The 24,602-nt window shown below is 46.1% G+C and overlaps 9 protein-coding genes across 9 annotated transcripts; 2 read left to right on the top strand and 7 right to left on the bottom strand.

The window, feature by feature from the left end:
• The first annotated feature begins 524 nt into the window (after nucleotides 1–524).
• Nucleotides 525–1,708, top strand: EDB93DRAFT_644721 (uncharacterized protein). Its single transcript, XM_041456963.1, has one exon. The coding sequence runs from the start codon at nucleotides 888–890 to the stop codon at nucleotides 1,488–1,490; it is 603 nt and encodes a 200-aa protein (XP_041305312.1). The 5' UTR covers nucleotides 525–887; the 3' UTR covers nucleotides 1,491–1,708.
• Nucleotides 1,709–2,606: 898 nt separating this feature from the next.
• On the bottom strand, nucleotides 2,607–5,239 carry EDB93DRAFT_644719 (cytochrome P450). The gene is made up of 15 exons (XM_041456962.1): nucleotides 4,900–5,239; nucleotides 4,773–4,847; nucleotides 4,604–4,718; nucleotides 4,536–4,553; nucleotides 4,465–4,484; nucleotides 4,403–4,414; nucleotides 4,287–4,352; nucleotides 4,127–4,232; nucleotides 3,931–4,076; nucleotides 3,647–3,881; nucleotides 3,557–3,596; nucleotides 3,241–3,504; nucleotides 2,979–3,185; nucleotides 2,726–2,926; nucleotides 2,607–2,680 (listed from the first exon to the last, which is right to left on the bottom strand). The coding sequence occupies exons 1-14, from the start codon at nucleotides 5,074–5,076 to the stop codon at nucleotides 2,746–2,748; spliced, it is 1,662 nt and encodes a 553-aa protein (XP_041305311.1). The 5' UTR covers nucleotides 5,077–5,239; the 3' UTR covers nucleotides 2,607–2,680; nucleotides 2,726–2,745.
• A 3,669-nt stretch (nucleotides 5,240–8,908) lies between these two features.
• Nucleotides 8,909–9,775, bottom strand: EDB93DRAFT_1252688 (uncharacterized protein; the record flags this gene model as incomplete). The annotated part of the gene is made up of 2 exons (XM_041453323.1): nucleotides 8,909–9,709; nucleotides 9,761–9,775. The coding sequence occupies 2 exons, from the start codon at nucleotides 9,773–9,775 to the stop codon at nucleotides 8,909–8,911; spliced, it is 816 nt and encodes a 271-aa protein (XP_041305310.1).
• Nucleotides 9,776–10,777: 1,002 nt separating this feature from the next.
• EDB93DRAFT_1252687 (uncharacterized protein) lies at nucleotides 10,778–11,519 on the bottom strand (the record flags this gene model as incomplete). The annotated part of the gene is made up of 2 exons (XM_041453322.1): nucleotides 10,778–11,302; nucleotides 11,349–11,519. The coding sequence occupies 2 exons, from the start codon at nucleotides 11,517–11,519 to the stop codon at nucleotides 10,778–10,780; spliced, it is 696 nt and encodes a 231-aa protein (XP_041305309.1).
• Nucleotides 11,520–14,590: 3,071 nt separating this feature from the next.
• Nucleotides 14,591–15,581, bottom strand: EDB93DRAFT_1252686 (uncharacterized protein; the record flags this gene model as incomplete). The annotated part of the gene is made up of 3 exons (XM_041453321.1): nucleotides 14,591–15,165; nucleotides 15,217–15,331; nucleotides 15,399–15,581. 3 exons carry the CDS (start codon nucleotides 15,579–15,581, stop codon nucleotides 14,591–14,593), a joined length of 873 nt encoding a protein of 290 aa, XP_041305308.1.
• A 1,719-nt stretch (nucleotides 15,582–17,300) lies between these two features.
• On the bottom strand, nucleotides 17,301–18,139 carry EDB93DRAFT_1105820 (uncharacterized protein; the record flags this gene model as incomplete). The annotated part of the gene is made up of 3 exons (XM_041447545.1): nucleotides 17,301–17,333; nucleotides 17,363–17,409; nucleotides 17,458–18,139. The coding sequence occupies 3 exons, from the start codon at nucleotides 18,137–18,139 to the stop codon at nucleotides 17,301–17,303; spliced, it is 762 nt and encodes a 253-aa protein (XP_041305307.1).
• A 2,632-nt stretch (nucleotides 18,140–20,771) lies between these two features.
• EDB93DRAFT_1252684 (quinon protein alcohol dehydrogenase-like superfamily) lies at nucleotides 20,772–22,297 on the bottom strand (the record flags this gene model as incomplete). Its single annotated transcript, XM_041453320.1, has 7 exons — nucleotides 20,772–20,906; nucleotides 20,956–21,180; nucleotides 21,230–21,426; nucleotides 21,451–21,509; nucleotides 21,561–21,880; nucleotides 21,930–22,117; nucleotides 22,165–22,297. The coding sequence occupies 7 exons, from the start codon at nucleotides 22,295–22,297 to the stop codon at nucleotides 20,772–20,774; spliced, it is 1,257 nt and encodes a 418-aa protein (XP_041305306.1).
• A 648-nt stretch (nucleotides 22,298–22,945) lies between these two features.
• EDB93DRAFT_1105818 (uncharacterized protein) lies at nucleotides 22,946–23,494 on the top strand (the record flags this gene model as incomplete). Its single annotated transcript, XM_041447544.1, has 4 exons — nucleotides 22,946–23,057; nucleotides 23,100–23,131; nucleotides 23,174–23,272; nucleotides 23,321–23,494. The coding sequence occupies 4 exons, from the start codon at nucleotides 22,946–22,948 to the stop codon at nucleotides 23,492–23,494; spliced, it is 417 nt and encodes a 138-aa protein (XP_041305305.1).
• Nucleotides 23,495–23,982: 488 nt separating this feature from the next.
• Nucleotides 23,983–24,363, bottom strand: EDB93DRAFT_1089642 (uncharacterized protein; the record flags this gene model as incomplete). The annotated part of the gene is made up of 1 exon (XM_041446223.1): nucleotides 23,983–24,363. A coding segment is annotated over one exon (381 nt), but the record flags the coding sequence as incomplete, so codon positions are not given.
• Between the last annotated feature and the right edge of the window lie 239 nt (nucleotides 24,364–24,602).

Raw genomic sequence — 24,602 nt, 5'->3', positions numbered from 1 at the left:
GAAGAACAGTTTGGATTGAACTCGAGTTGAATCCTCAGAGAGAAGGAACGGAATGCACCCAGGCGGTCCCTGCAGGAGATCGCATTCATCTCTGTCTGAAGATCATATTCGCACACAACTCTCTTCGCTACGACGACCCGTACCTGCAGATTTCGCATTGAAATTTTACTATGACCAGCTTGAACAGCTGAGAACTCCTTGCTTCGCTGACTACAAACTGCATCTGACTTGCATTTTTATTACGTGTCACAGAAATGAGACATAGGCGTGGTCTAGCCCAAGAGACTCCCAACACGTATGAAATCAAGGCAAACGAACTTCATGCCTTGCTGATCACCACTGAAGAGAATCTAATTCAGTTTTCACGAGCAAAGTTCATTCGTTAGATGTTCTTGTTTGTCCACAAATTTCTTCTCGAGGTGCTAACCTTGCAGACAATAAGATTGAATTGAGCCCGGGTCCCCGATGGACGACTCTGACAAGTTAACCACCGGTTGGCCTGTAGAAGAGGAGCCTCGTTCACGAGCTTTGCGGTTGATGGTTCGCCTTGGACAGCCTTTCGGTCCAATTTAGCAATCGCGGCAATGCGACGGACAATCCAAGAGGATCGTAGCGGACCATGTCATCATTGCACAAGTCGGAAACATAACTTCCATTGACACATGGACGTCGGTGCCGTAGAAATACTATAGGTCCGTGTCATTTCCGTTGTACGATTTACCTGCTGCACGAAACAAGCCAGTTTATTCGAATTCTTAATCGCGGGCGTTTCGTTTGATAGGCCCCCTAGTTGGACAGCCTTTTGGTGCGTTTTTGCTATCACGGCAGCCCGACACAAAGTTCAAGAGAATCGTGTCGGATCATGATATCATTGACAGCTTAAAGATATGGCTTTTATTAGCTATACATATGATGGACTCCATCAGCACGCTAGAGATACTGGATTTGTATGGATCCTCTCAAAAAATCTCACCTGTTCTGGGAGAGCGTTTATCATTTTCCAAATCCACCTGCGATTACGGTCGGCAATATCGAGCATGGTAGTTCCAGAAGCTGTTGTGCTATTTTCGTCACTAAAATTGTTCACGAAAAAGACTTGCTCTGGAAATTTGCGAAGGCAAAAAAGTCTCGAAAGGAATCAAGCAAAGCCTAGGCTAGACCTCGACGAGGATGACTGGGAGCTTCTTTACGTTTGGAAGTCCCTGGATGTCGTCATTGCAGACGATACTAATACTCACCAGATGTTTGGAGCCTATCTATGCTGCACTGTAGTACTGCAAGAGAATTTCGTTGAAAGTTGTCTTTGGCTCTCTACGGAGGTTGATCTAATTCTCTCACAGACTTACTTCTATGCAGCTCTTGCTTCCAAAGGCTTCAGCGCTACCATGAAGGAAAACTACAGGGTCGACTTGGAGATAAAGCATGACAAGTCTACAACTGACACATGCGCGATGATAATCATTTTGCATACAGAAATCGAAATTGAATAGACGGATATATAATCGTGAGTAATCTACTGTAACGCTCGCCAAAAGTCATCCTCGCTTGGCTGAGGATGACAACCAATTTAGATACAATTACTCCCATCTTTTCTCTTATTTACCTTTATTCGTCATCATTCTCTAATGTTCTATGCCCTACAGTATTTAAACCCCTCGTTTACTTAGTAGTAGGGTAGTTGATCTTTCCCCCCGAATATACTTTGGTTCGGCCAGTTATCCTGTTCGAGCCCTAAGTCTATTCTAAAAACTTCGCCTCTCGCATGTGCACGTTTTCTAAACGTCACATATTTTTAACTGTTATAAATCCTAAAGTTTATTCTCCACTACAGTCATCGCGAAGGAAGCCTGATCAACTTCCGGAACTTTGATTCTCATTACCACCCAAAATCCTACTCAACAACATCGATATCGTCAAAATTGGAAACATGTCTAATATGCCCACTAGTGAGCACAGTGCAGAATCTCCTCGCTCCCTGACTGGGTCAGGAAGCTTGAGTGCAGACGCACGACCCCTCGGTCAAGAAACCGAGGGTGCAGAGTCTCGGGACAGCTCATATGTCCCTAAAGATGGCGTGATGGCCAACCTTGCAACCAAACCTCCGCAAATGACTGGTACCCAAGACCAGCAAGGAGCAGACAGCGAGTCTACTCAGATGGGACCCACCCACAGTAGAAACCCGTTGACTAGCAATGGAGGAACCGTCCAGGAGGCAGCCGAGCCTGAGGGCATAGACTCTATCAGCAATAAAGTCACATTTGCCAGTAAAAATGTAACATACAGACCTTCGCGAACCTCTTCAACATTATGCGACAAAAGAACTTCCCGTCTAAGGGAGGTGTTCAACTGGTCAGACTCTTGTGATGACGATGAGGCGACGTACCCGATTTCCCTAATCCAAACGTGACACGTGAGGGTCGAAGTTTTTAGAAGAGACTTAAGGTTGGAACAGAATAACTGACCAAACTAAAGTATATTCGGGGGGAAAGATCAACTGCCCTACTACTAAGTAAACGAGGGGTTTAAATACTGTGGGGCATAGAACGTTAGAGAATGATGACGAATAGAGGTGAATAAGAGAAAAGGTGGGAGTAGCTGTATCTCAATTGGTTATCATCCTCAGCTAAGCGAGGATGACTTTTGGCGAGCGCATCTACCCACACAGAAAGCGGCTGTTGCACTTTGATCATTATTTTTTACCAGGAAACATTTCCAAAACACTTACTACAGAATTGAAGAATAGGGTTACAAAAGTCCTGAAGTCTTGCAATACGACTTGACCAGCAAGGGAAGCTGGGATTTGTTCCTTGGATCACTGCGCAGGAACGGCCTCTGTACGATCGCCGACCTCCTTCCAATATCCGAAGCAGGAACAGCAAGCTCGAACTCAAAAGCTCGAACCAGGGTAAAGAGAAGAGCTTTCATCCTGTAAAAGGTTGTTATCGTCGGAAATAAATGTAAGGTTGCAGCAGACATACTCCACTAGTGAAAAGCGATACCCAATACACGCGCGCGGACCACCAATGAACGTCATGAGGTGTCCCCAGACCCCAGGGACTTGCGATGCTACCTCTGGAAGTGACGCCCAGCGGTCAGGATTGAACTCTTTTGCATCGGTGCCCCAAATCGCCTCCGATCTGTTGATTGCTAATATGGGGACGAAAATTGGGTCGCCCTTGCTAACCCTGATTGACAACCGTGATGAGATATTGATCATTGAAAGGGATGCTGGCAACGTACTTGATCCCATTATGAACCACTCCATACTTGTCCGTAAAAGGCGTGTCCACCGGGAGAATATCGTCTTTCATTGCGACGCGAATTACGCCATGGACGGGTGCATGCAAACGAAGCGTCTCGCGCACAACCGCGTCAAGATACGAAAGCGCCACGAGTTCGTCCATGGACGGAGTCTCGGTCTCTACTGTCAAGAGTTCCTCCCTGAGCTTGGTTTGGATGTCCGGGCGTAGGCAAAGCGCATAGAGTGCCCAAGTTGTTGCCGCGCTATCCGGATGTGTAAGTGTGGATTATCTTCTACAGCAAGTGACATCCGTACCTCGTGGTCTCATGTCCTGCAACCAAAAAAGTCGGGACCTCTACGTACACCATAAGCTCTCTACACATATAATTCCAAATGACAACATACGCGCAAGTACATCCTCGTTGGACATCCTCTGGTTCTCTGGGATATCGGTCGCCATATTGGCACGAACAAGTAAACTGAGTAAATCGCGCCCTTTAAGACTGCTCTTCTCAATGGAACTACCTTTTTCATCGCCGTGAGATGATGTGACAGCGGCCTTAGCATCATGCAGGAGCTGGCTGCCGATATGACCTATCGTTTTTTGGGCTGCATCTATCTTTCTATCACGATCAGAGGGCTGAAGGGAGTTAGCAGCAATTTATGTCAGGTTGCAATGGTGAACTTACTACGATCCATCGGAGCAATGGAATCCATGCCTTGAGCCTGGGGAGGATTCTAGTCTGTTGACTGGCAGAAAGCAGAAGCGAGAACGCTTGGTTAAGTTCATTCGATTTACCAGTCGCATTCAGGGTGTCAAAATCATAGTTGAAGCCTATGACACTCATTCGGTGCTGCTAGGAAGCTCCTTCAGAAAGGACATACCTGCAAGCCCGATGACGTCCAACGTCATTTTGCTCAGCCAGGGAATGACGTCTATCCGAGCCGCGTGTTCACTAGCAACGGTCATGGTAGACCAGACATTTCGAAGCTGAAAGACAGCAACATTGATATGTACACCTAGTGAGAAGCAAAATAAGCTTACCTTGATGGATTTGGCGAAAAAGATGTCCGTTAGTGCGCGGATCTGAGCGGGTCCAAAGGCAGGGTTCTTCAAAAAACATGTTTAATTAGTCCAAGGCAAACAAAGGCACATTATACCATGATCCTTCTCTGAAGCATGGTGTTAGCATCGTGATGTTGAGCTGCCTGTCAAAACAGACCTGCTGACGATGTCGAGCCCCTTGAGACCGTCATGAATGAAAGCGTAAATATCATGCAGCTAAGATCGCACCTTCGGCAAGCAGGACACCTGAAATAATATCAGATACTCTGGGATAACAGTAGACAACTGGCACGCGCCTTCACCAAATATTCTAGAAAGAGTATACCGGACTCGTGATGGTTTCTGGTAATCGTTACTATGGGTGAGAATATGATTCAGTGCACGGGTGTCCATCGTGAATAATCGGTCTGACTGATAAACGAATTTCAGATGTGGTAAGATTTGCAGCGGAGGAATTGAACATACGAAGAGGAACCCTTTGTATTTCAAGGTTGTCCCATACTGCCCCACCCATTGCTCGCAGTGAAGGACTGGATTATCCTGCGAGTTTCAATGAGGGTGACGGCACGATGTGTTCGATAGATTACTATACCAGGTTGGAAATATCCTTTACGTTTCCATATAGCCAGCTCGTTCCTTTTGGGCCCGGTAGTGCGCGCAGTGGCGACCTAAGGTTGCGCCAGACTCGCTGTCCTAACTTCCAACATCCGAACGCAACGATTACAGAGCTTGCTGAAAGAACGAGGTTCCAAAGGATATAGGTAGCCATGCTAAAATGGATGAAGTTGCTCTTCGCAATAGTCAAATCTGCTTATAGCAATGGCCTCGGGCTGTCCGCAGTCCACCCGTGTACTAGTATGTGTCACTCGGATGTGGGCTGACGTGATGTGCCCAATCCGCAGCCAGCTGCAGCACTGCATGTTGGGGTTGATGGCATGTGACTGATGGTTCGAAAAAGCCGAAACCTTAAGGAGTAGTACGGATCATCACTTGTTTGTCGAGTCCAGCGAACGCATTAGCAGAGCCCACTCCAACATGTCCGCGCAGTCTCGCATATTATATCATACCCTGGAGTTCTGCCGGGTTCTGCCACTCTATGCGTGCATCAGTGAACCGGTGAAGGTTTTAGAAGGGAATATATCACGATATATAGTACATACTATCCCTTACGCTCTATTCGTGACGGTCCACAATTTCGTGATTTTTGTCTGCAGCACTCAACTTCAATGTAATTACTTAGCTACTTCACTCAGTATATTCTATATACTATATACTAGCATATTCCAAGTGGAACGAAACAAATCTGTTGAGAAATGGTGGAGATCGTGTTTTCAGCGTGACAGCAGCCAAAATCACGATTTCAGTGTCACCTGCCGAGGCTGCCGACGTCGGACATTGAATTTAACAGCGTGTTTCATTGCAGCTGCAATCCGTGAGCGCGTGAGCAAGTAGCGAGCGCTGAGCTGGGCTACCACATCCACCATATTTTTTTGCTCAACCCGCGCATCCGAGTCCGAGTCACGGACTTCATAATCCATCTACTAGTATGCATCAATACCCACATCCACATACATTCCCTCAGCAATATTTTACACATCATTAATGATTGCATTTAGTTCTATATAATTTTTCGGTACATACTGTAGCTCACAGACTTATAAGTAGCGTCCTAATCAATCACTGTTGAAGTTCACGAATCCTGAATCCCGAATCACGAAGATTCTAACGTCTGCCGAGCGGACTGTAGATTCGGCCAGTGTGACTGTCCGTTACTATTCGTGACCTGAGTGTGACTCACGAAATTGTGGACCGTCACGAATAGAGCGTAAGGGATAGTAATCAAAAGAACTAGCATAATGGGTGACTTCCCGTAGGCAAAATAATGTGGACTATCATATACCGGACTTTGAAAAATAGTTACCAAATCATCCAATAAGATAATCTGTACGAAAAACCAAACCGTAGGCCAGTGGAATATCATGGATGATATCATTTACCAGTATCACACGCTGCAAAATGAGATAGAGATGGAAGCAATTGACGAAGAAGAATCTGCACTCATTGTTGCAGCTGTTGTACTGGTGGGAGCTGAGCAGACTCGGCAAGAACGAATCGACAGACGTTGTTACAAGAACATCTAGATGCTTGGGCCCCTACCATTTTTCTCCTCATCCTTCTGGTGTCAGCCCTCGCATCATACCCTTACCCCGACCTCACCCTTGTCATTCTTGTCATCCTCGCATTCCCATTTGCCCTCTATCTGTCGCTTCAGCAGAGCCAGTACATCTGGCCAGATCCTTTCGCTGACGAAGCATACCCATGCTCCGTTCCACCACTTGACTGATCCTGTGGACAGTCCCCTTGCCCTTACCGTCCGGACGGTAACCTATGATATGATGCACGACGCATCCCCTTTGCCCTATTCCCTTTCTTGATCTCTGACTCAGTGCGCAGTCGCACATGCTACTTATATTTAGCTCCGCAGTTGCACGATCGTGCCCCTGCACATTTCACTTCTTATTCTGATCTTTGACTCACTTTCTTATCCGCACGTTCAGGATTCATCCGTGTCTCACCTCGAATGTGCCTTCCTCTTATGGTTATCCCCTTTACCACTTACCACTCTTGGTAGTACAAGTTATCACCCACTAATACTCTTCCTGTCCTCTATACAAACTCGCTACCATGTACTATATTCCCTAACTTGAATCTACTTGGTTCTTGACCTCCTACTCTCACCAGAGTGATCCTTTCTGCCTAGCCAGCAGTCTATATTCTATCTTCTTATCTGCTCTTCGCGGATAAGTCCTTAGTCTCGATCTTTACTCATTGACTTCGTCGACGAGCAAAGCCCCTGTTAACTAGTCGGACTTCCGTCCTTCTAATTAACGACGATCTTACGATTAACCTTCAGGTGTTGTAAGTCTTGGCAGATACAGCTCATCGTCTAGCATTCGCTTGACATAAGCTACCCGATTTGGACATAGGCGTCAAATCTTACTTGCCGAAGCCTCGCCAAGTAAGACCCCTAACCTTGGGCTAGCCCAAGGACGTCCTCGACCATTGACGACACACGCTCTGTTTGAGCATCGCCAACAGATACCATCCAAGTCGTAACAGACGTCAACCACGACGACTTTATCTCTGCCGCACGCAGCTACTTCCTAATCCATGGTTGAGTACCCCATGGCAAACTTTATTTGCAAGCCAGAATGACCGAGCCTTCATTACAACCATGGGCTTTGACGTGGAAACATTCACCTTCATGCTCACATCTGGCTTCGCGGAACACTGGTATCATACACCCATTCCGCGTGACGACATCAGTCAGTATGCTAATCCTCACATTGAACATCGATCTCTTGATGCTGGAGGTGCACTTGGCCTCGTATTGCACTATCTGAACTCAACAATGCATCAAATTAGTCTGCAACAAATTTTTGCACTCATCCCAACGACGGTTTCATGGTATCTTTCATTTGGCATCCGCATACTCCTCCTCACTCTGCGCAACATGGCTGATGCCAAGATTCGTTGGTTGCATGGAGACAAGTTTGAAGAATGCAGTGCTCTAGTTGTGGCACGTCACGCACGACTTCAAGGAGCTTTCGGTAGCATAGATGGCTTGAAACTTCCTGTGCAAACATTGGACAACGCTGACATTGAAAATGCCACGTTCAATGGCTGGTTGTCAGAACACTTTATCAGTTTGGTTCTCACATTTTTGTCACAAGGTAAACCTCATTCATTTTTCAACAAATTTGTCCTAATCACATGTATCTCAGGCATAATCATAGCAGCGAGGACAAATGCACCCGGGAGCTGGCACGACTCTCGTGTTGCAAAGGAAATTAATGCAGCCCTTCGAGATGACACTCCCGCAGGCTACTATATTGTAGCTGACACTGCCTTTCCTTGTGGAAGCAATGATATCAATGGCCGCATTTGTGCCCCTCTCAAACAGGGCCAAACCTTACGAGGCTCCACAGTGGACATAGAGGAACGCATGGTGTTCAACCGCGAATTGCTTTCATATAGACAGACAGCAGAATGGGGTATGCAAGGCCTCCAAGGTGCATTTGGCTGTTTCCGTGTTCCACTTGACATATCAGACACAGAGGCCCATGCTGATCTTATCGAAACATGTGTACGTCTGCACAATTTGCGTGCAAAGAGGGTGGGCATCAACCAAATACGTACTGTATATATGAATCATTGGCAGGCCACTGACGAAGATCTTGAGGTTTGGGGTGATTTTGAAAATATGCTATTCTCCGAGCAAAGGCAGAAGGACAGGGTCACTAGATTTTATGTAACATTAGAGTACCAGTGAATACTAACTACTGGCTTCAGAGAATCAAACAAATAGAATGACTTGTGGGGCATGAACAACTATGAGATGTGTAAAGGACTCGTAAAACTGTAATGAAGGAAAAACAACAACTTCGAGACTTGCATAGTCAAGTCAATTAAAGGATGATAGTAGAATGAAATGAAACTTGTCATCTGAATAGTGCAATCCCCAAGTGATGACTCTGTGGGCGTAGGTGAGTAACTGAGACCAATGTATGACGAGACGGCATCATCTAAAGTAATGTCCTTCATATCTCCATGGAGTCCAGAGTGCCATCCTTACTGCGCGGCTCATCACCCATGATGGTGTCCTTGGCTTTCCCCATAGCCAGACGGTGAGATAAGCATCGTCTGGCTGCCCTCGCATTACATGCTGGCCCTCCAATATGCTGTCTTTCATCAGCAGACAAGTCTTCATATGGTGCAAATTCCTCGTCTGTCAACCACCTGATTGACTGGCCTCCATCTGGGTAATACTCGGGCATCATTGACTTCCTTTTGGGAGGTGGAGAACGCATCTTCCTATGGTGCCGACCACCCGATCCCGATGTCTGAGACCGCAGCATCTCGACACGCAGATCTGCCATGTCACAGGCACGTTGAGAGTCATATAGCTTGCTTCGCAAATCAAACACTTGTGCGTGAAGTGTGTCAATTCTGGCCTGTGCATCTCGTAGCTGCTGGGCCTGTGCCAGTAGCTGAGTATTAGCGAGACTCCAATCTGCTCGTTCTTCGTCACGAGCTCGCTGTGTGGCAGGATCAAATGCCCCCGACAGACATGTTAGCAACTCTGCAGCAGTGGCACCACATGCATTCTGTCGTGGCACTGGAGCCTCAGTGCGAATAGCCTTCGTAACAGCCACATGTTGTGGCTCGTCTGGGCCAGAAGAGTTAGAGTAAGTGTTGTCATCGTCACGTTCGTTGTCAAACTCTGCATCATTGAGATCACGCATGCCTGCACATTTGTTGATGAGTGCGTCAATTTGGTGTGCACAGGTGACTTCAGGTGGGCAAACACCATCTCCGGTGGGCTTGGTAGTCTTGACAAGCTAAGGAGGGTACAGTGAGAAGAGATTGAACAAGGGAGGTTGGGATCTTACCTGTTTAAACTTCATTTCAAGGGAACTGAGTTTTCAATCAGGACGTCCCTGTTCTGTTGCCCACTCTGAGAACTTGACATGAATTTTCTGCCAGCCTTGCTGGCCTAGTGGCTGTTACAAGAACATCTAGACGCTTGGGCCCCTACCATTTTTCTCCTAATCCTCCTCGTATCAGCCCTCGCATCATACCCTTACCCTGACCTTACCCTTGTCATCCTTGTCATCCTCGCATTCCCTTTCGCTCTCTACTTGTCGCTTCAGCAGAGCCAGTACATCTGGACGGATCTGTTCGCTGACGAAGCATACCCATGCTCCGTTCCACCACCTGACTGATCCTGTGGACAGTCCCTTCGCCCTTACCGTCTGGACGGTAACCTATGATATGATGCACGACGCATCCCCTTTGCCCTTTTCCCTTTCTTGATCTCTGACTCAGTGCGCAGTCGCACATGTTACTTATATTTAGCTCCGCAGCTGCACGATTGTGCCCCTGCGTGTTTCACTTCTTATTCTGATCTTTGACTCACTTTCTTATCCGCACGTTCAGGATTCACTCGTGTCTCACCTCGAACATGCCTTCCTTTTATGGTTATCCCCTTTACCACTTACCTCTCTTGGTAGTATGAGTTATCACCCACTAATATGCTTCCTGTCCTCTATATAAACTCGCTACCATGTACTATATTCTCTAACTTGAATCTACTTGGTTCTTGACCTCCTACTCTCACCAGAGTGATCCCCTCTGCCTAGCCAGCAGTCTATATTCTATCTTCTTATCTGCTCTTCGTGGATAAGCCTATAGTCTCGATCTTTACTCATTGACTCCGTCGACGAGCAAAGCCCCTGTTAACTAGTCGGACTTCTGTCCTTCTAATTAACGACGATCTTACGATTAACCTTTGGGTGTTGTAAGTCTTGGCAGATACAGCTCATCGTCTAGCATTCGCTTGACGTAAGCTACCCGATTTGGACATAGGCATCAAATCTTACTTGCCGAAGCCTCGCCAAGTAAGACCCCTAACCTTGGGCTAGCCCAAGGACGTCCTCGACCGTTGATGACACACGCTCTGTTTGAGCTGTCGCCAACAGATACCATCCAAGTCGTAACAGTGGCTTTTCCCTTTCGACCAAGTCGAGAAGTGCATTGATGTCAGCAGTAGTATAATTGTTAGAGCCTGACGGGCACCCACACTTGACCCTGATATTGCCATCATCATCAGCTGTGATTTCACGGGCACACTTGATGGGTTGTGAGTTTCCCTTGCCCTTTCCTTTGGTGGTGTGGGCCTTTTGATGGGCACCAGCCGTTTTCGAGGCAGCAGTATAGCCATTTGCCTTGGCAATGACCACTGGGTCAGTCAAGTCCAGATCGGCACTGTGAGGCAGCGGCCGGAGGGCAGGGTCAATGGTATCATGGTCAGATTCACGCCAAGTGAGTTGCAAACCACTCGCAATGGGTGAAGGTGAAGGGTGGTGCCGACGCTGGGCAGAGAATTGGGCTGGGGTGTCAAGTGGATAGGTGAATGGCGGAGTGGGCTGGGTCTGTTGCACGTTCAGTCAAACATATGGTATGATAAGTGAAACATACCTGATAACCCTGGGGGCAAGTTCCATTGGTCCTCGGAGTGAGTGACACAGTACTGTTCAGCCCAGTGTGTGCAAAAGGATCAGGTTGCGAGACGTGCAACCGTCTGTGCGATCCCAGGGTGTAGCTGCCATGCTCCAGTGTGGTCACGACTGTACGCATTCCCAGCGCCATTGTAGTGCAACTTGTTGATAGTCATGAGTGTGGAACTTCAACGAAGTGTAGTATCAGAGAAAGGAAGGACCCAGATCAACGAATGCTTACCTTGTACTCCTCGACAGTGTCTCTTTATATGCCAGGAGTCTGTCGTCCATTGGAGGTCGTCGTTCTGGGCTTGCATGCCAATATATTGCAATGCAAAGGGCCCTGAAATGGTTGTCGTTCAACAAGGTGAACCAAACACAGAAGGCAGGGTTGGAGAATGAAAATTTCTTGAGGGGACATTTGCATTGGACGCCAGTTGTCCGTCGTACATTGATATTGAGACAGGGTGGCAGGGCTGTCCCTGTGGTGAGAGCTAGTGTCAGGCTCATAGTAGTTGGGGTGCCCACAAATTATCCAAGCCAATGCCTATAGAAACAAGGTAAGTATGTAAAAGCCTATGAGGGATCTGTGATGTGTGAGAGCTGCAGTATTGAACGGCGCAGGACGGTGCAGCCTGCACAGGTACCACACGGTAAGACGCGGTAAGATTATGTCGGCGGATATCGCTGGTGTGAGTAGTCCAAAAAGGCGAAATGTGGCTTTATTCTTGTTAGAATAATCTGTAGGGGGGGATATACCCCCCCTCCAGATTTAAAGTTTATTGGGGGGGGGTAGACCCTTGTTGAATTTCAAACGGTAACAAAATGACACCCGGCATCGCGGCACATCTTCCTAAAGCATGAAATTATATTCTATACCGCATTATTTTTGCCTACAGGAAGTCACCCAATTTTGCTATCAACCATCACATTATTATATAAGTTGTGTAAGGCCACATGCGTGACAAAGCCCGCTACCTAGCCAAATATATCGTAAATATCCTTTCCACGCAGACAACTGCCATCAGACAAATGCTGCATCAACATCTGTAATAGAGCTTCCCATGAATCTGCCAATTGAAATTGTATGCCATGAAGTGTAGCATATGCATGTAAAGAAGAATGAGATAAAGTTTCGAAACCGAGAAACAATTCTTTGAACAGCACATCATCTTCCGAAGACTTCACACATCGAAGGAATAGCAATCAAATCAAATTGGCACGATTCACATGAATAAGCGAATTCTGTTCTCCCGCAGCACCAACAATATCTTTAAGAGATGCGACAGATAATACAGATGGTAATGAAAGCGATACCTCTCGAACTATATAACCAAGCAATGAATGAACATCCGAAAACGCTCGACAAATGAGTCTACAAGCCTTGGGACCGGTTCGCCCTGCTCCCGCGTGGATACAGACTCCAGAAAGGAGATGTCGCAAAACCTGAATGTTCATCTGTTCTGGTGAAAAATCATTTTCGAGTCCATGATTCCGCAGAAGAGGTAATAATTGAGTAGCATCCGTTGTGGAAGCTGAGAACAGCATGTCTCGTACGAGATATTCTCCTTTAACGGAATCAGCAGATTTAAAACTGGGAGTATAAACCTTCACTGGCATGAATGACCCGTAATTTAAACCGTTATTGTCTGAACATACTACATCTATGTCAGTAAATTGTGAACCGGAGAAGAAAAGAACAAACAAAAACAACACGGATGTTCAGGCAGTTGAACATCGCGATGATTGTCACTTATATTCCAACAATATTCTAACCAATCGCAACCAAAAACAACATCACTGCATGCATCATTGACAACAAGAAACAAGAAATCTGTTGAAAGATTGATAATGCCATCGGTAATAAAGATGAGAGCGTGAATGCGAACATCTGGCATGATGTTGCTACGTCGAAGGCGCCGAGTGAGTAGTTGCAGCAGTTACAGAAGAGAACGAAACAGAATGATTGCATGAGGCGATGATGTCAACACCCTTGAAAGTAAGGGACGTAACAATAGAATATGGACATCAAACAGGCAAAGGTATAGAACTGGAACAACACAGCGCAAGCATGCATGAACCACTGTGTGAATTTATCGCCATTTGTATACTGATCAATTTCCAAAACACAATGCCCCATAGAATCACAAAAAAACCTGACCGGAAAGACCCACTACCTAAAGGTAGCGGGAATTTGGCTTTGTAAAGGCAAGGCCACTCCCTCATCCCCTCACAATGATTGATGATTAGGAATTGATCTTCATATCGCTCAAATTCACACTTAAAAGGAGAGTCGAGTAAAAGCTGATGATCAGGCTAGATAAAGCACAATAGCCACGCCCGAAAGTATGGTTCATGATGACAAGAGAAGAATAAGAGGACACTCTCTTCCAGTAAACAGTGGCGTGTCGGCCGAGTGAGCAAGACTGAACATAAGTACTGGCTTGAAAAGTTGATGCAATCTGAACTCAAACAGCCATGTCCGAAGTATGGTTCACGATGACGAGACAAGAATAAGAGGACACTCTCTTCCAGTGAACGGCGGCGTGTCGGCCAAGTGAGCAAGACTGAATATATATTGTGTTTCTCTAATGAATGGCAGCTGCATTCTGCTTGTGAAGTATAATGACGTATTCACTGTCACATCGGGGTTGTCAATATTTAGGATAGGTTTACACGTTGTACGAAATGTGAAGAAAATATTTGAAGTTTGAATTGACATAAAGAGGGACATATAACTTCAAAATTAATCATTGTTTTGGACGCCAATCAAGATATGAAATATCCACGGCCATGTTGTCACTGACTATACCTCAACTTAAACAAGAAATATAATCTGATTTCCGGCGTCTGCTTGAATTTTAAGTTTAATTATCGCATACAACTTCATACGAAACTTGAAGTTTGATATGCTTGCCAATATTTTAAGTTTTGTCGAACAATAAGGGGCTACACAAAATTTGAAATTTACACTGGCGGCAAAATGTGATGGCCAAACTTCAAGTTTCGCCTTCGGACAAAATAAATTGCCCTGATCATCGCCCACTCATCACTCAATCGTCACCCACTCATGAAGGACAAATGGCAATCAGACCGAAATTTAGCAACATATATATTCATGTACAAATTGTACACAACTAGAACTATGTACAAACTAGAACTACATACTGATTAATCATGAGATAGAGCTAGAATCACGGTGTGACGGCTGGAAACTGTGCATCACGCAAAATGACTGACTACCCAGGTTACCTTAACATTTTCTAGGCGACTCTCCAACCCCGTCAAGTACATTTTTGCAGGGAAGTCTGGATAAAATGAAAAGGGATTGATCGTGTTGTAATGAGGATCCAGCAGGAGATGTCTCTGTGCAGCAAACACCAATTCTCCTGTCAGCGTGCCATAGATGTATTTGATGCTGGCAGGGACAGGGGTCAATGTCCGGTCTCCTCGGGGGTAGTAGAGAATTTGGCTGTTCCCCAAGTGTGTAGATGCCCTACTGTATATAACACTGTCGAATTTAAGTGTCGCACGTAGAATTGCTGTTCGTCGTCTCAGGAGGGTATATAGGTCATCAGGCACAGCACTAGTCATTGCACAGTCAGGCACTCGAATAGTATCATTCATGGGGTCCTCTGCGAACTCTTGGGAGGAATTTTGAGAACTCTTGGGTGCATATACGCCGTCAAAGATGTCCCTGCACTCTTGAACGGCAGGCGGACAATCCAGTCGAGCAAGCCAGCGGCAAAACATTGTAGTCTTGATGTATGAACAAAGCATTGTATTCTCGAACTCCCCTTAGAGACCATTAGTCCACTTGCCCATTCTGTATTCTGATAGTGACCTACCAAATTTGTGATTTATGGGAAGCCGCTGGAGAATTCCAATCAGGCGCTCAAAAGGAAAACACCACCATGAGTGGGCAGGGGCCAAATAGGAGAAGGTAGTTGTATATATGGAAAGCTGCATGGTGGTTCGGACACAGTGAGGAGGTAGAATGAACCTCCTTCAACTTTCCGACATAACTAACAATGTATGAGCAATAAGACTGTGCCCTCCTTGCAGTCATCGTTTGTGCGCATGCAATATGAACGGCAGAGACCAGCTCCATGGTGTGGTCAAGAACAGTTTGGAGGCGGGCAGCCAGTTCTGGAGAGGAGTGCAAAGTACTGGCCCCCCACAAGTTCACCAGGGCGATGGGAAGGTAGACCATGATGAGTGTTCACCACTCATCAGCCTTGAGTGTCCCAGCCGATGCCCCACCGAAATTACTCAGAACAGAACCCAACCAAGTAGGGATAGATGTGTCTCAGATGACATTGTGAATGTGTCGAAGTACTTCTGTCATGCCCAAGTGATGCTCTTCTTTGGGGACAGCTAAAGGCTGTTCACAACGCTGTATAAAATCATTAGAAACTTAGAACAATGGACATGGTGAATGGAGAGCTTACCCAGTCAAGAAGGGCTTTAATGAAATCAACTTTCAGTGTTCTACCAGTTTTCTGCGGAACACAACCCAAAGTATTGCAAACGAACTTCAACGCGCCCATGTTCTTGTGCAGCAAAGATTTTTTCAATGCGTCAAAACACTCGTCCAGTTGTCCATTCTTTGAAACAATCTGGGAAACAAGGAGGGCATGAATCGTGGATATTTGCGTCATTTCCTTGGACGACATCATCCCGAGAGGTACTTCACCAAAGTTATGCGAAAATGCGGGCAAGGCCGATGTCGATGAATGTGACTGCAAAGTCAAACCGAGGAGATTGTGAATGTGATATGGGACTAGACCTTCTAATAGACAATGCATTGGATCGATGATTAGCTGCCGTGAAGGGTCCCAGTATGTTAGATGCCAAAGTTCGGAATAACGCACACCATGAGCTTTAAATAGCTTTTCACGCTCAGAGGTCATAGCAGCGTCTCGCCACTGCTCTGCATATTTTCGAAGTTCGTTTCTATTGTGAGGTTCCCAATTGTCGCAGTCCACCCTTCCATAAGTAGACTTGTGGTGGTATTTACATGCACTGCAGTAGAAATGACTACTGACTCCAGCCAGAGAAGAGACATGACGAGCAGCAGGAAGATTGCAAACAATGAGGGTGACAGCGCTACGAGTTAGTCGACCATTAGGGTAACATGTGGTTTTGGAAAATCTGATACCACAGTCCCATGCATCTACTAAGTCATTGATGAGCGGTTGGATATAGTGGTTAAGATTTTCGAGAGATGGCTGCTTTGGGCTGGGAATGATACCTACAAGGTACATATTCTCTGGCTTATATCTGATATCTAAAGGCAGATTCAAGCATGCCATGGAGATGATTCCACAAGATGTGCTAGCTCCCCGCACATTCATCCCTTCGGGATTGAAGAAATCTACATGAAAGGTGAAAGCATAGCGTCCTTCCTCTCCTCTATTGAATGAAAAGCGTCTCAGGCTTCAGGGCCACCAAACTGACTGTAGGAATTGGGCTTCAAATGGATTCTTGATGAAGGGTGGAGGAGGGGAGTTAATGGAGTCCATAAGATCATCACAAGCTTCATCCATCACGGCTTCCACATCTCTATGAGAAAGGAGACCCGAAAGATAATCTTTGAAGTCGTGATATAAGAAGACCTTCTTCGGACGGAGCTCTCCTTCAGTGCCAACAAGTAGAGCATCGCCACATTCGGTCTCGGGTGTAGGACAATGCGTACAATGTTCGGGGTATCTTGCAGTCGTAGAGCCTGGCACATACGTTGGAGGATAGGTGCAATGACAGTTACAGACGGCGTACACGATGGTTTTGCCGCTGAGATGAAATTTTGTCTCTGCACCTTCCGAGGTCAGGGAAATTTGCTTGAGAATATTTTCAGTGTAGGGAGCTAAGACTGCCGTCCGACCTCCGAAACGAGAGGAACAATATGATGGAAATTATCTTTATAATGAAATCACAGCTCCGCCTGCTGACCCCCATGACAACTCTGCATGCCACACAAAGAAATAAGATGACTTGGCTGATCTCATCTGAGCAGTCAACTGGGGCTTGCTGCAGAGCGTCTATTAAACGGTCAGCAAGGAATCATTATTGATGTACTGATGACTTACCAGTATTGATCTCGAGGGGTACTTGCCGCACATCCTGGTAGCTGGCGAGCTGGGTAGCCAAGTCATCCATCTGCATTACAATTGCCTTTTTTTGGGCAATTACAACATCTGCCCCTCCATTGACGTTTTCGATGGCTGTGCGAAGCAAAGCTAGCTCGCGACCAATGTTATCAAGGTTGTAGGGATGCAATGATAAGCGAAAGCCCCGTTGAATCTGGGAATCAATATTTGCAAGAATCTGCAATGCTTTCAATGTGCGCTGACTGTGTTTCAGCTTTGATGTAGTCTCTCTGTCAGCCTTTTTTATCGGCAGGGCTGAGATGGAATCTGACAGCTTCAACCACTCAAGTCTATCTGACAGAGCGGCAACAGGAACAGCAGGAACATTGGATGGTCCTGGGTGATCCAGATTGGTTGATGCTGTCGTCGCAGATGTGAGCAATGGGGGCTGGGAATGATCCGCAGTAAGGGACAAATGTCCGAGATTATGGGTGATAGAGGAGATGGAAGATTCACCAGCGATGGTAGACAAAAGGCTTTCTGCCTTTACACGCTGGAGATGGGCCGAGATTGAATGTTCTGCTATTAGCACCCCTCTTGGTGCACCTTTCTCGTCGTATCCTCCCTTTCTAATGCATTCCTCGCACACACACCGCGTGAGCGCTGCACGAGATGTGGGCATCGAGCGAAAATGAGCTTGGCGGCGATGACAGTATGAACCATTCGTCGTCTATGGGTCGTGTTGCGAGTCTTGCAGACAGGCAGAGCCTGAAATGATTATTTAAATGGAGAAGTACAAGGGGAAAGAAACGTAACTTACGACATTGACCGAGAGAACAGAGAGCAATGCAATCTTATTTGAGGGTATGAACAAAAGAGAACAACTGCAATCTTATTTTAATAAGAAACGGTGGCGACGAAGTACAAGGTACCCACCCAGATACAACTGCGACTAAACATAGATGAGTGACATGGAGACACTATAAGAAAAATGTGGAATTGAGTCAGGATAGTGACATGCTTGATGTACTAGATACATACCAACTCATGTCTCGAACTAGTATAGACCGTCGTATCGGAGGAGGAGAGGGCAAAGGATAGTTGCAACAACAGTACAGACCAGTTGCATCGACAAATCCCCGTCGAGGAGGGAAGATAAGGGATCAATGGGGATCAATGCGAAAACAGTGCAAGTGCAGATCGTCGCCACTGGCAGTTGAAGTCCAGAGGCACGACGGTACTGACTGTCATGTCGAAGTCCAGAGACGCGACGGTACAGACTGTCACATCGAAGTCGAAGTCCACTGTCGTGTCAAACGAGGAGGAGGGGGTAAGGGATGACGCAACAGTACAGACCGTTGCGCCAGTGGAGGTTGAATATTGAGGTACTATAAGCTAGTGCAAATATCAGTACTAGGAGTGCGAAGCGTCAGAAAGCACAAACATTCGCAAACATTCGCAAACAAAGTCATGTGTATCACTCAACGACACGACTCATTGTCAAAGTCAACCATCTGCTTATTCCTCGACTCGGACTCTCATCACCTAGCTGGTCTGTACTGCTAGGCGTTGGCGTGTTCCCCGTTCTCTCAATCCTGCAACGGTCTGTACTGTTGCTGTGTTCTCTCAACCCATTCTCGGCCTGTCGCGTGCAACAGTTTGTACTGTTGCATGCTTTTTTCCATCGTCCAGTCCTCTCACCAATTGCAAAGCGCTATGGCGCTCAGTGCCCATGCCACCCTAGAGGCTCTCTGATTTTTGGACATCCCTTCGCCCAACTCTTGCCATTTTGCCTGTCAGGCGATTCTTTCTGGCCTTTGGCTATTCCTATGCTCATTCTGTTATCTGGTAGGATTATTATGCCCATCACATGCTGTTCCACCCTTCAGGTGATTGTTGCTAGTTTCCACCCATCCCTCCACGTTATACGCGGAGGGGTTTACAACAAACACGAGCTGACATTAATATGCTACAGGACTACAACATTTCTGCAATTTCTACGTCGCAAGTGAAAGACTTTTTTCCCTGAATAGTGTCGCATTCCGATACCGTCGTTTTCTCCTTCATGACATCAAAAAATACCCTTTTTGCTTCTGCGGAAATCTCCTCGTGTCGCGTCATATCAATATCCTCACCCACATCCCCATCTTTCATAGCTTCCCTAATGACTTGGATAAGTTTCCCTGCCAGTTGATGCAACATCAATATCTGGTTTTGTTCGATCACTTCCTGACGAGCTTCTGGTATTTCGTAACGGGCTTCTGGTACTTCGTGTCGGGCTTCTGGTACTTCATGTCAGGCTTCTGGTACTTTGTGTCGGTGTAACGATGGCCGTGGCGCTGGGCTCGAAACCAGGCAATCAAATACCTATGTTCATACCATTCCCCGACCTCCCTTGACCTTCCGAAGGCCGTGCACACTTGTCAGAACCTTCTGCAGGCAGTTTTTCATGTTCCGAGACCCGTCCGAACCTCGCAAGTTACCATACCATGTCCTATCCTTGTCCTTTTGACTTCGCTGGTGCGTTTTCCTTTATTCTGACTATATGTTGACTACATCTTAGTACTACATGGATAACAATACCATCGGCATCCTGTCAGGAGCCTTGGAATACGTATAAGCAGCACGCATTGCGGCTTATTACATGTATACTTGTATTCTTGCACGCCTCGCGGCTTATTACATAGGTTCGGACTTGCTTATCTCGCTACTAGTTTCGCCTACATATTCTGGCCTCTCACGGAAGTAGGATATAATCTCACTTGCTGGCTACTGATAGGGCACTTCACTTCCCGTACTTCGAGTAGTAATTAGTAGAGTCACCTCGGTATAATCGTAAACTGCACAATTGATCCTAGTTCATTCGGAATGATTGTCTGGCTAAACCACTGCCCAGTTCGCACTTTGTTTATCTTCGAGCCCCGATAGATTAGCATTGTTCCGGACTTCGGACATTGTGCAAAAGTCTTATACTGTTATTCGACACACCGACATACCGACACATCGACACACCGACATATATAGACCTTTGGACAGCTTTCGCAAGCCTCGGAAGGCATCGTGCTACTTCAGACAACACTTTCGCAGCCTCAGACGACCTTCGGTCGCATCGGACAAGTTTCTCGGTACTTCGGAAGTAGTCTCGGAACTACGGACGAGCATTGAAGAGGTTTTCTTCCAATATATTGTCTACTCTCTAACTGTGTAAGACTTCCCTTGCATTATCAAGGTAGTTTTTAGGTCGTCTCTTGGGACGAAGCATACTCGCATCCCTCAGGACTAGGGACTCACATTCAGTGGAGCCCAGACCAGATCTACTCTTTACATCGGGCTTCTGGTACTTCATTGAATACCTTAGCACCGCGAAAGAAGCTTTTATCTGAAAAGGGGAGCATTTGAGTCATTATCATATGTTGGGTGAGGTCTCCCAACCATGTTTCCGCTGTGTTCTGTGAAGGTATGAATTTTCAACTGCTGATGAGCCACTGTTTGACTTACAAAGTAATTTGTTAGCAAAAAACAGATGATTACCACCAAGGCCCCAAAATGAACCAGCATCTTGAACACATATGCAACAATACGCGATGTAGACCAGTATTGTTCCGAGGTTAGAGTTCCCTTCACTGTGCCGTAGTCATAGGACCATAAGTTGATTGTAGCCTTTCCGCGGCCTAGCACTGGTGAAGCACTGGCGACTATACAGCGCCCGTCAACATCGTGTGTCTGTGGAAAATAATCAGTGCCCATCCCACCCTTTGAATCTGTCACCCACCGCTATTGTCTGTACCAAGCCTGTATTGGAGTGGCAAAGAGTCTCGAATACCTTCCCTGATTTCCTCTCGAATGCATACACTGATCCATGGTCGCTCCCCCTGATGACTAATCTTCCTTCTGCCCCAAATGCCACCTGCTTGGGGACGGACACACTCGGAACAGCAGTCACAAATGTTCGAACTGGTTCCTCGTCACCTTCAAGTCAATATAAAGTAAAACCGTCAGTGGCATTGTCCACTACGAACACGCCCCTCTTCTGGTTCACTGCTGCGTGTCCGCTGAAAGAAGGTCAGTAATACATCAGTTGATAATGCGCTGTAGATTCTTACATGACCGATTGGCAGCTGTATTCCTTTATCACTGCGCCATCATCAGCTCTCAGCTTGATGAAGTTTCCGTCGTATAGTCCAAAGACATATACACATCCATTATCTGAAAATGCTACGGACTTTGGCATGGTGTTGTCGAGTCTCACCGAAAACACAGCCTGCAGCTGTGAATTCGGGTTGAGAACAAGGACTTGAACTATCTTGTCCCTTGTTCCCACTGCAATCCGTGTATTTGCTTCGGAGGACGTTGAATCCCACACCATACAGGTAATCTCGAAGCCCGATCCAAGCCTCCTAGCGCAGGCCTCCTGATACTGCATCTATCGGATGTTAGTTGAGGGTTCGACAATAATACCAGGACCCTCTTACGTCTATGTGGCTACGAATGTAAAAATACAATATAACCCAGCCCAGTTCCATAACAAAGGGTTGCTGCCATACCCTGTCTTGTTGTGATCCAGACAGCGCAGCTGATCGTACCACGGGACTCATGATGATGAGTCGAGCATGTAAGTTCTTTCGAGATTTGATATCCCAGAGTTTAACGCCCTCGGTTCCTGCCATCTGTTAGCAGCCTCACATAACAAAGTGCGTGTCAAGTTACCACCGCATGCAAGAGCCTGGCTATCATTAGATATTGCATGGGCGTGAATGGACCTGCCGTAAGTAGAAAGGCGGGTTTGATGTCTGAAGTGTTGCTTTCCTTTTGCCCAGAGTGACGAAGCAAAAAAAGACATTGTTGTGATTTGATTTTAGTTGCCAGTTCACATGCTCACAGCCTACTTATACTAGAAACTTTTTCGTTGATTCTATGGTGCAATTTCCTAGCCATTTGTTGGTTCCCGACTTGTGTTCGTTCTTTTGTGAGTTCATATTACTTTACGTAACATTTCTGTTATTTCAGGACTTATTTGTTCGATCCCATTAAGCCACTCTTTTGTTGACTGTCTTTATTGTTTATTGGGAATTACGTTGAATGGTATAGGTTGGTCATAAATGTCAGAGGTTATTACAGTTCATACCCAATATCTTGACCCTGCCCTTGTCATCCCTACTCACGTCACCATAACCAAAACCACAACATGCCTAACAAAACTCTCACTGTCTCTGCAGTTTTATGATCAAGAGCCTGGCGCTCCACCTCCCTTCCCTCCTATGCTCACGGACCAACTTTGAACTATTTGACAGCGCTCACCAGCTCAACTATGCTCGTTGCTGACTGAGATTCTTCCCTCCAAAATCAGTGCTCTTGATCCTCCTCATACACAACTCAAGGACACGGTGGTGCCAGAGTCCAAACTTGCAGCACGGCCATTTAAATTGACTCCTCGCTATACTCGAAGAAAGTTTTGTTCGAGCGTTCACGTTCCAACTCTCGGACACCCATGCCCTCGGAGTCTTTGAGTTCACTAGAGTCGATGTCGGACAGTTGCTCATCAACTTCAAATGAGAGTCTATCAGACGATTCGAAGATACCAAAGCCCCCTGGTGAACCAGGTCGTCCAGGGCATGGATGATACACACTTAATGAGGCCTTAGACTGGAACCCAAGGGCATATGCTAAGTTCAAGGTGAGTAATGTGCTCTCACACAACATCCTATTTGCTCATTAGCGCCAGAAACTTATGCAAAATCTCATTGAAGAACATCTCAATACGACTAAGTGTGCCTCTTCCCAAGACCATGCACTCCTGAGAGTTGTGTGTGACAAAGTAAGTAGACCACAGATGGCAATTGTCCGAGAATTTATTATTTTTCAGGCTGTCGATGCTTTTCCGGACTTGGAAAACTATGAGGGCTTTTGGCCGCTAAATGATATGATCATGATACGTTTGAAATATACATCAGGCCGTGCTAGGCAGAAGAAGGCAAGGATGGTCGTGGGCAAGTCCAAGACCAAGAAAAATACATCGAAAGTATCTAATCTACAGTAGATTCACCTATACCCCCATGTACTACGTTTACTTGAATATGGATGTGTATCTTCTAAACAGAATGAACCTTCTTTTAAAGTCTCGACAAAGGACACATAGCTAGATGTGCAACTCGTGTATTTTTTAACGGAATGGCAAAACCCTTGACCTTATTTAAGAAGTCTCGACGAAGTTTTGCCTGCTACTTAAACTTATTGTCTGCTATTAAATTTATCTATTCTTTCACGATGCTGGTGACAAGAACAGCACCATCACAGCAAACTTTATAATGTATTGAATACAAATAATTATATTACTTCATATCAAACTACCTTGCTGCCAAGCTGCTGATGATCCTGGAAGCCAACCAGTGGTTTACCCGAGTACTCAACAGCTTCACAATGGTGAGAGTACATGGGAGCTTCGCTTGAGGGTAGTGTATGATACTTCATATAAAACTAATGAATGTTTCATCAATGAGGACTGGAATCACTTTCCAGTGATGGTGCTTACCGATGCATGATGAAGTCTGCAAGTGAATTGTCCCTGCCTCGCATGTTCACAATGGAGCCAGTGCTAACACCAATCCTCATAACAACTGCATCACCTCGGAATATATTGTCACTACTGCTGAGAAGCGGATTGGTTCGTAGGCGGCAGTGCCACTTGAAGAAAACAGAAAATTGATATATGTGTCTTCCTTCACGCAGGGTGACAAGACAATTATGCACATAAGGCTGCACGCTTGCACAATCGAGGAGGCTCTCGGGAACAGGAAAGTGTTTCCCATTGCGTGAGCGATCAGAGCACCGTGTCAACATAGTGACCTGGCAAGGTTTACTCCATGATGAAGAATACAGCCTACACCGCAAATGAAGTTCGGTGGTCTTTGTAGTGGTCAGCAAAAATCAAGAGAACAGCGAGATGATAGCTTACGTATGACGCAGGGAAGATATATTTGCAAGTGTTGACCATTGCACAGGAATGACAAATGAAAATTTGATGACGAGTATAGGCGACCAGCGCTGAGGATAAGGAGTGACTTGAAAGTGGGCGATGATAGCGGGCGATCTTATAGTAGTTTTTAGTGGTGCTTACCTTTGAACTGCACAGTGTGCAGAGTGTCCCA

The sequence above is a fragment of the Suillus bovinus genome (assembly GCF_016758785.1).
Source record: "Suillus bovinus strain UH-Sbo-P2 chromosome Unknown EDB93scaffold_49, whole genome shotgun sequence".
Classification (NCBI taxonomy): domain Eukaryota; kingdom Fungi; phylum Basidiomycota; class Agaricomycetes; order Boletales; family Suillaceae; genus Suillus; species Suillus bovinus.
Note: the sequence above shows the minus strand (reverse complement) of the source record. Positions and strands in the feature narration are given on the sequence as shown.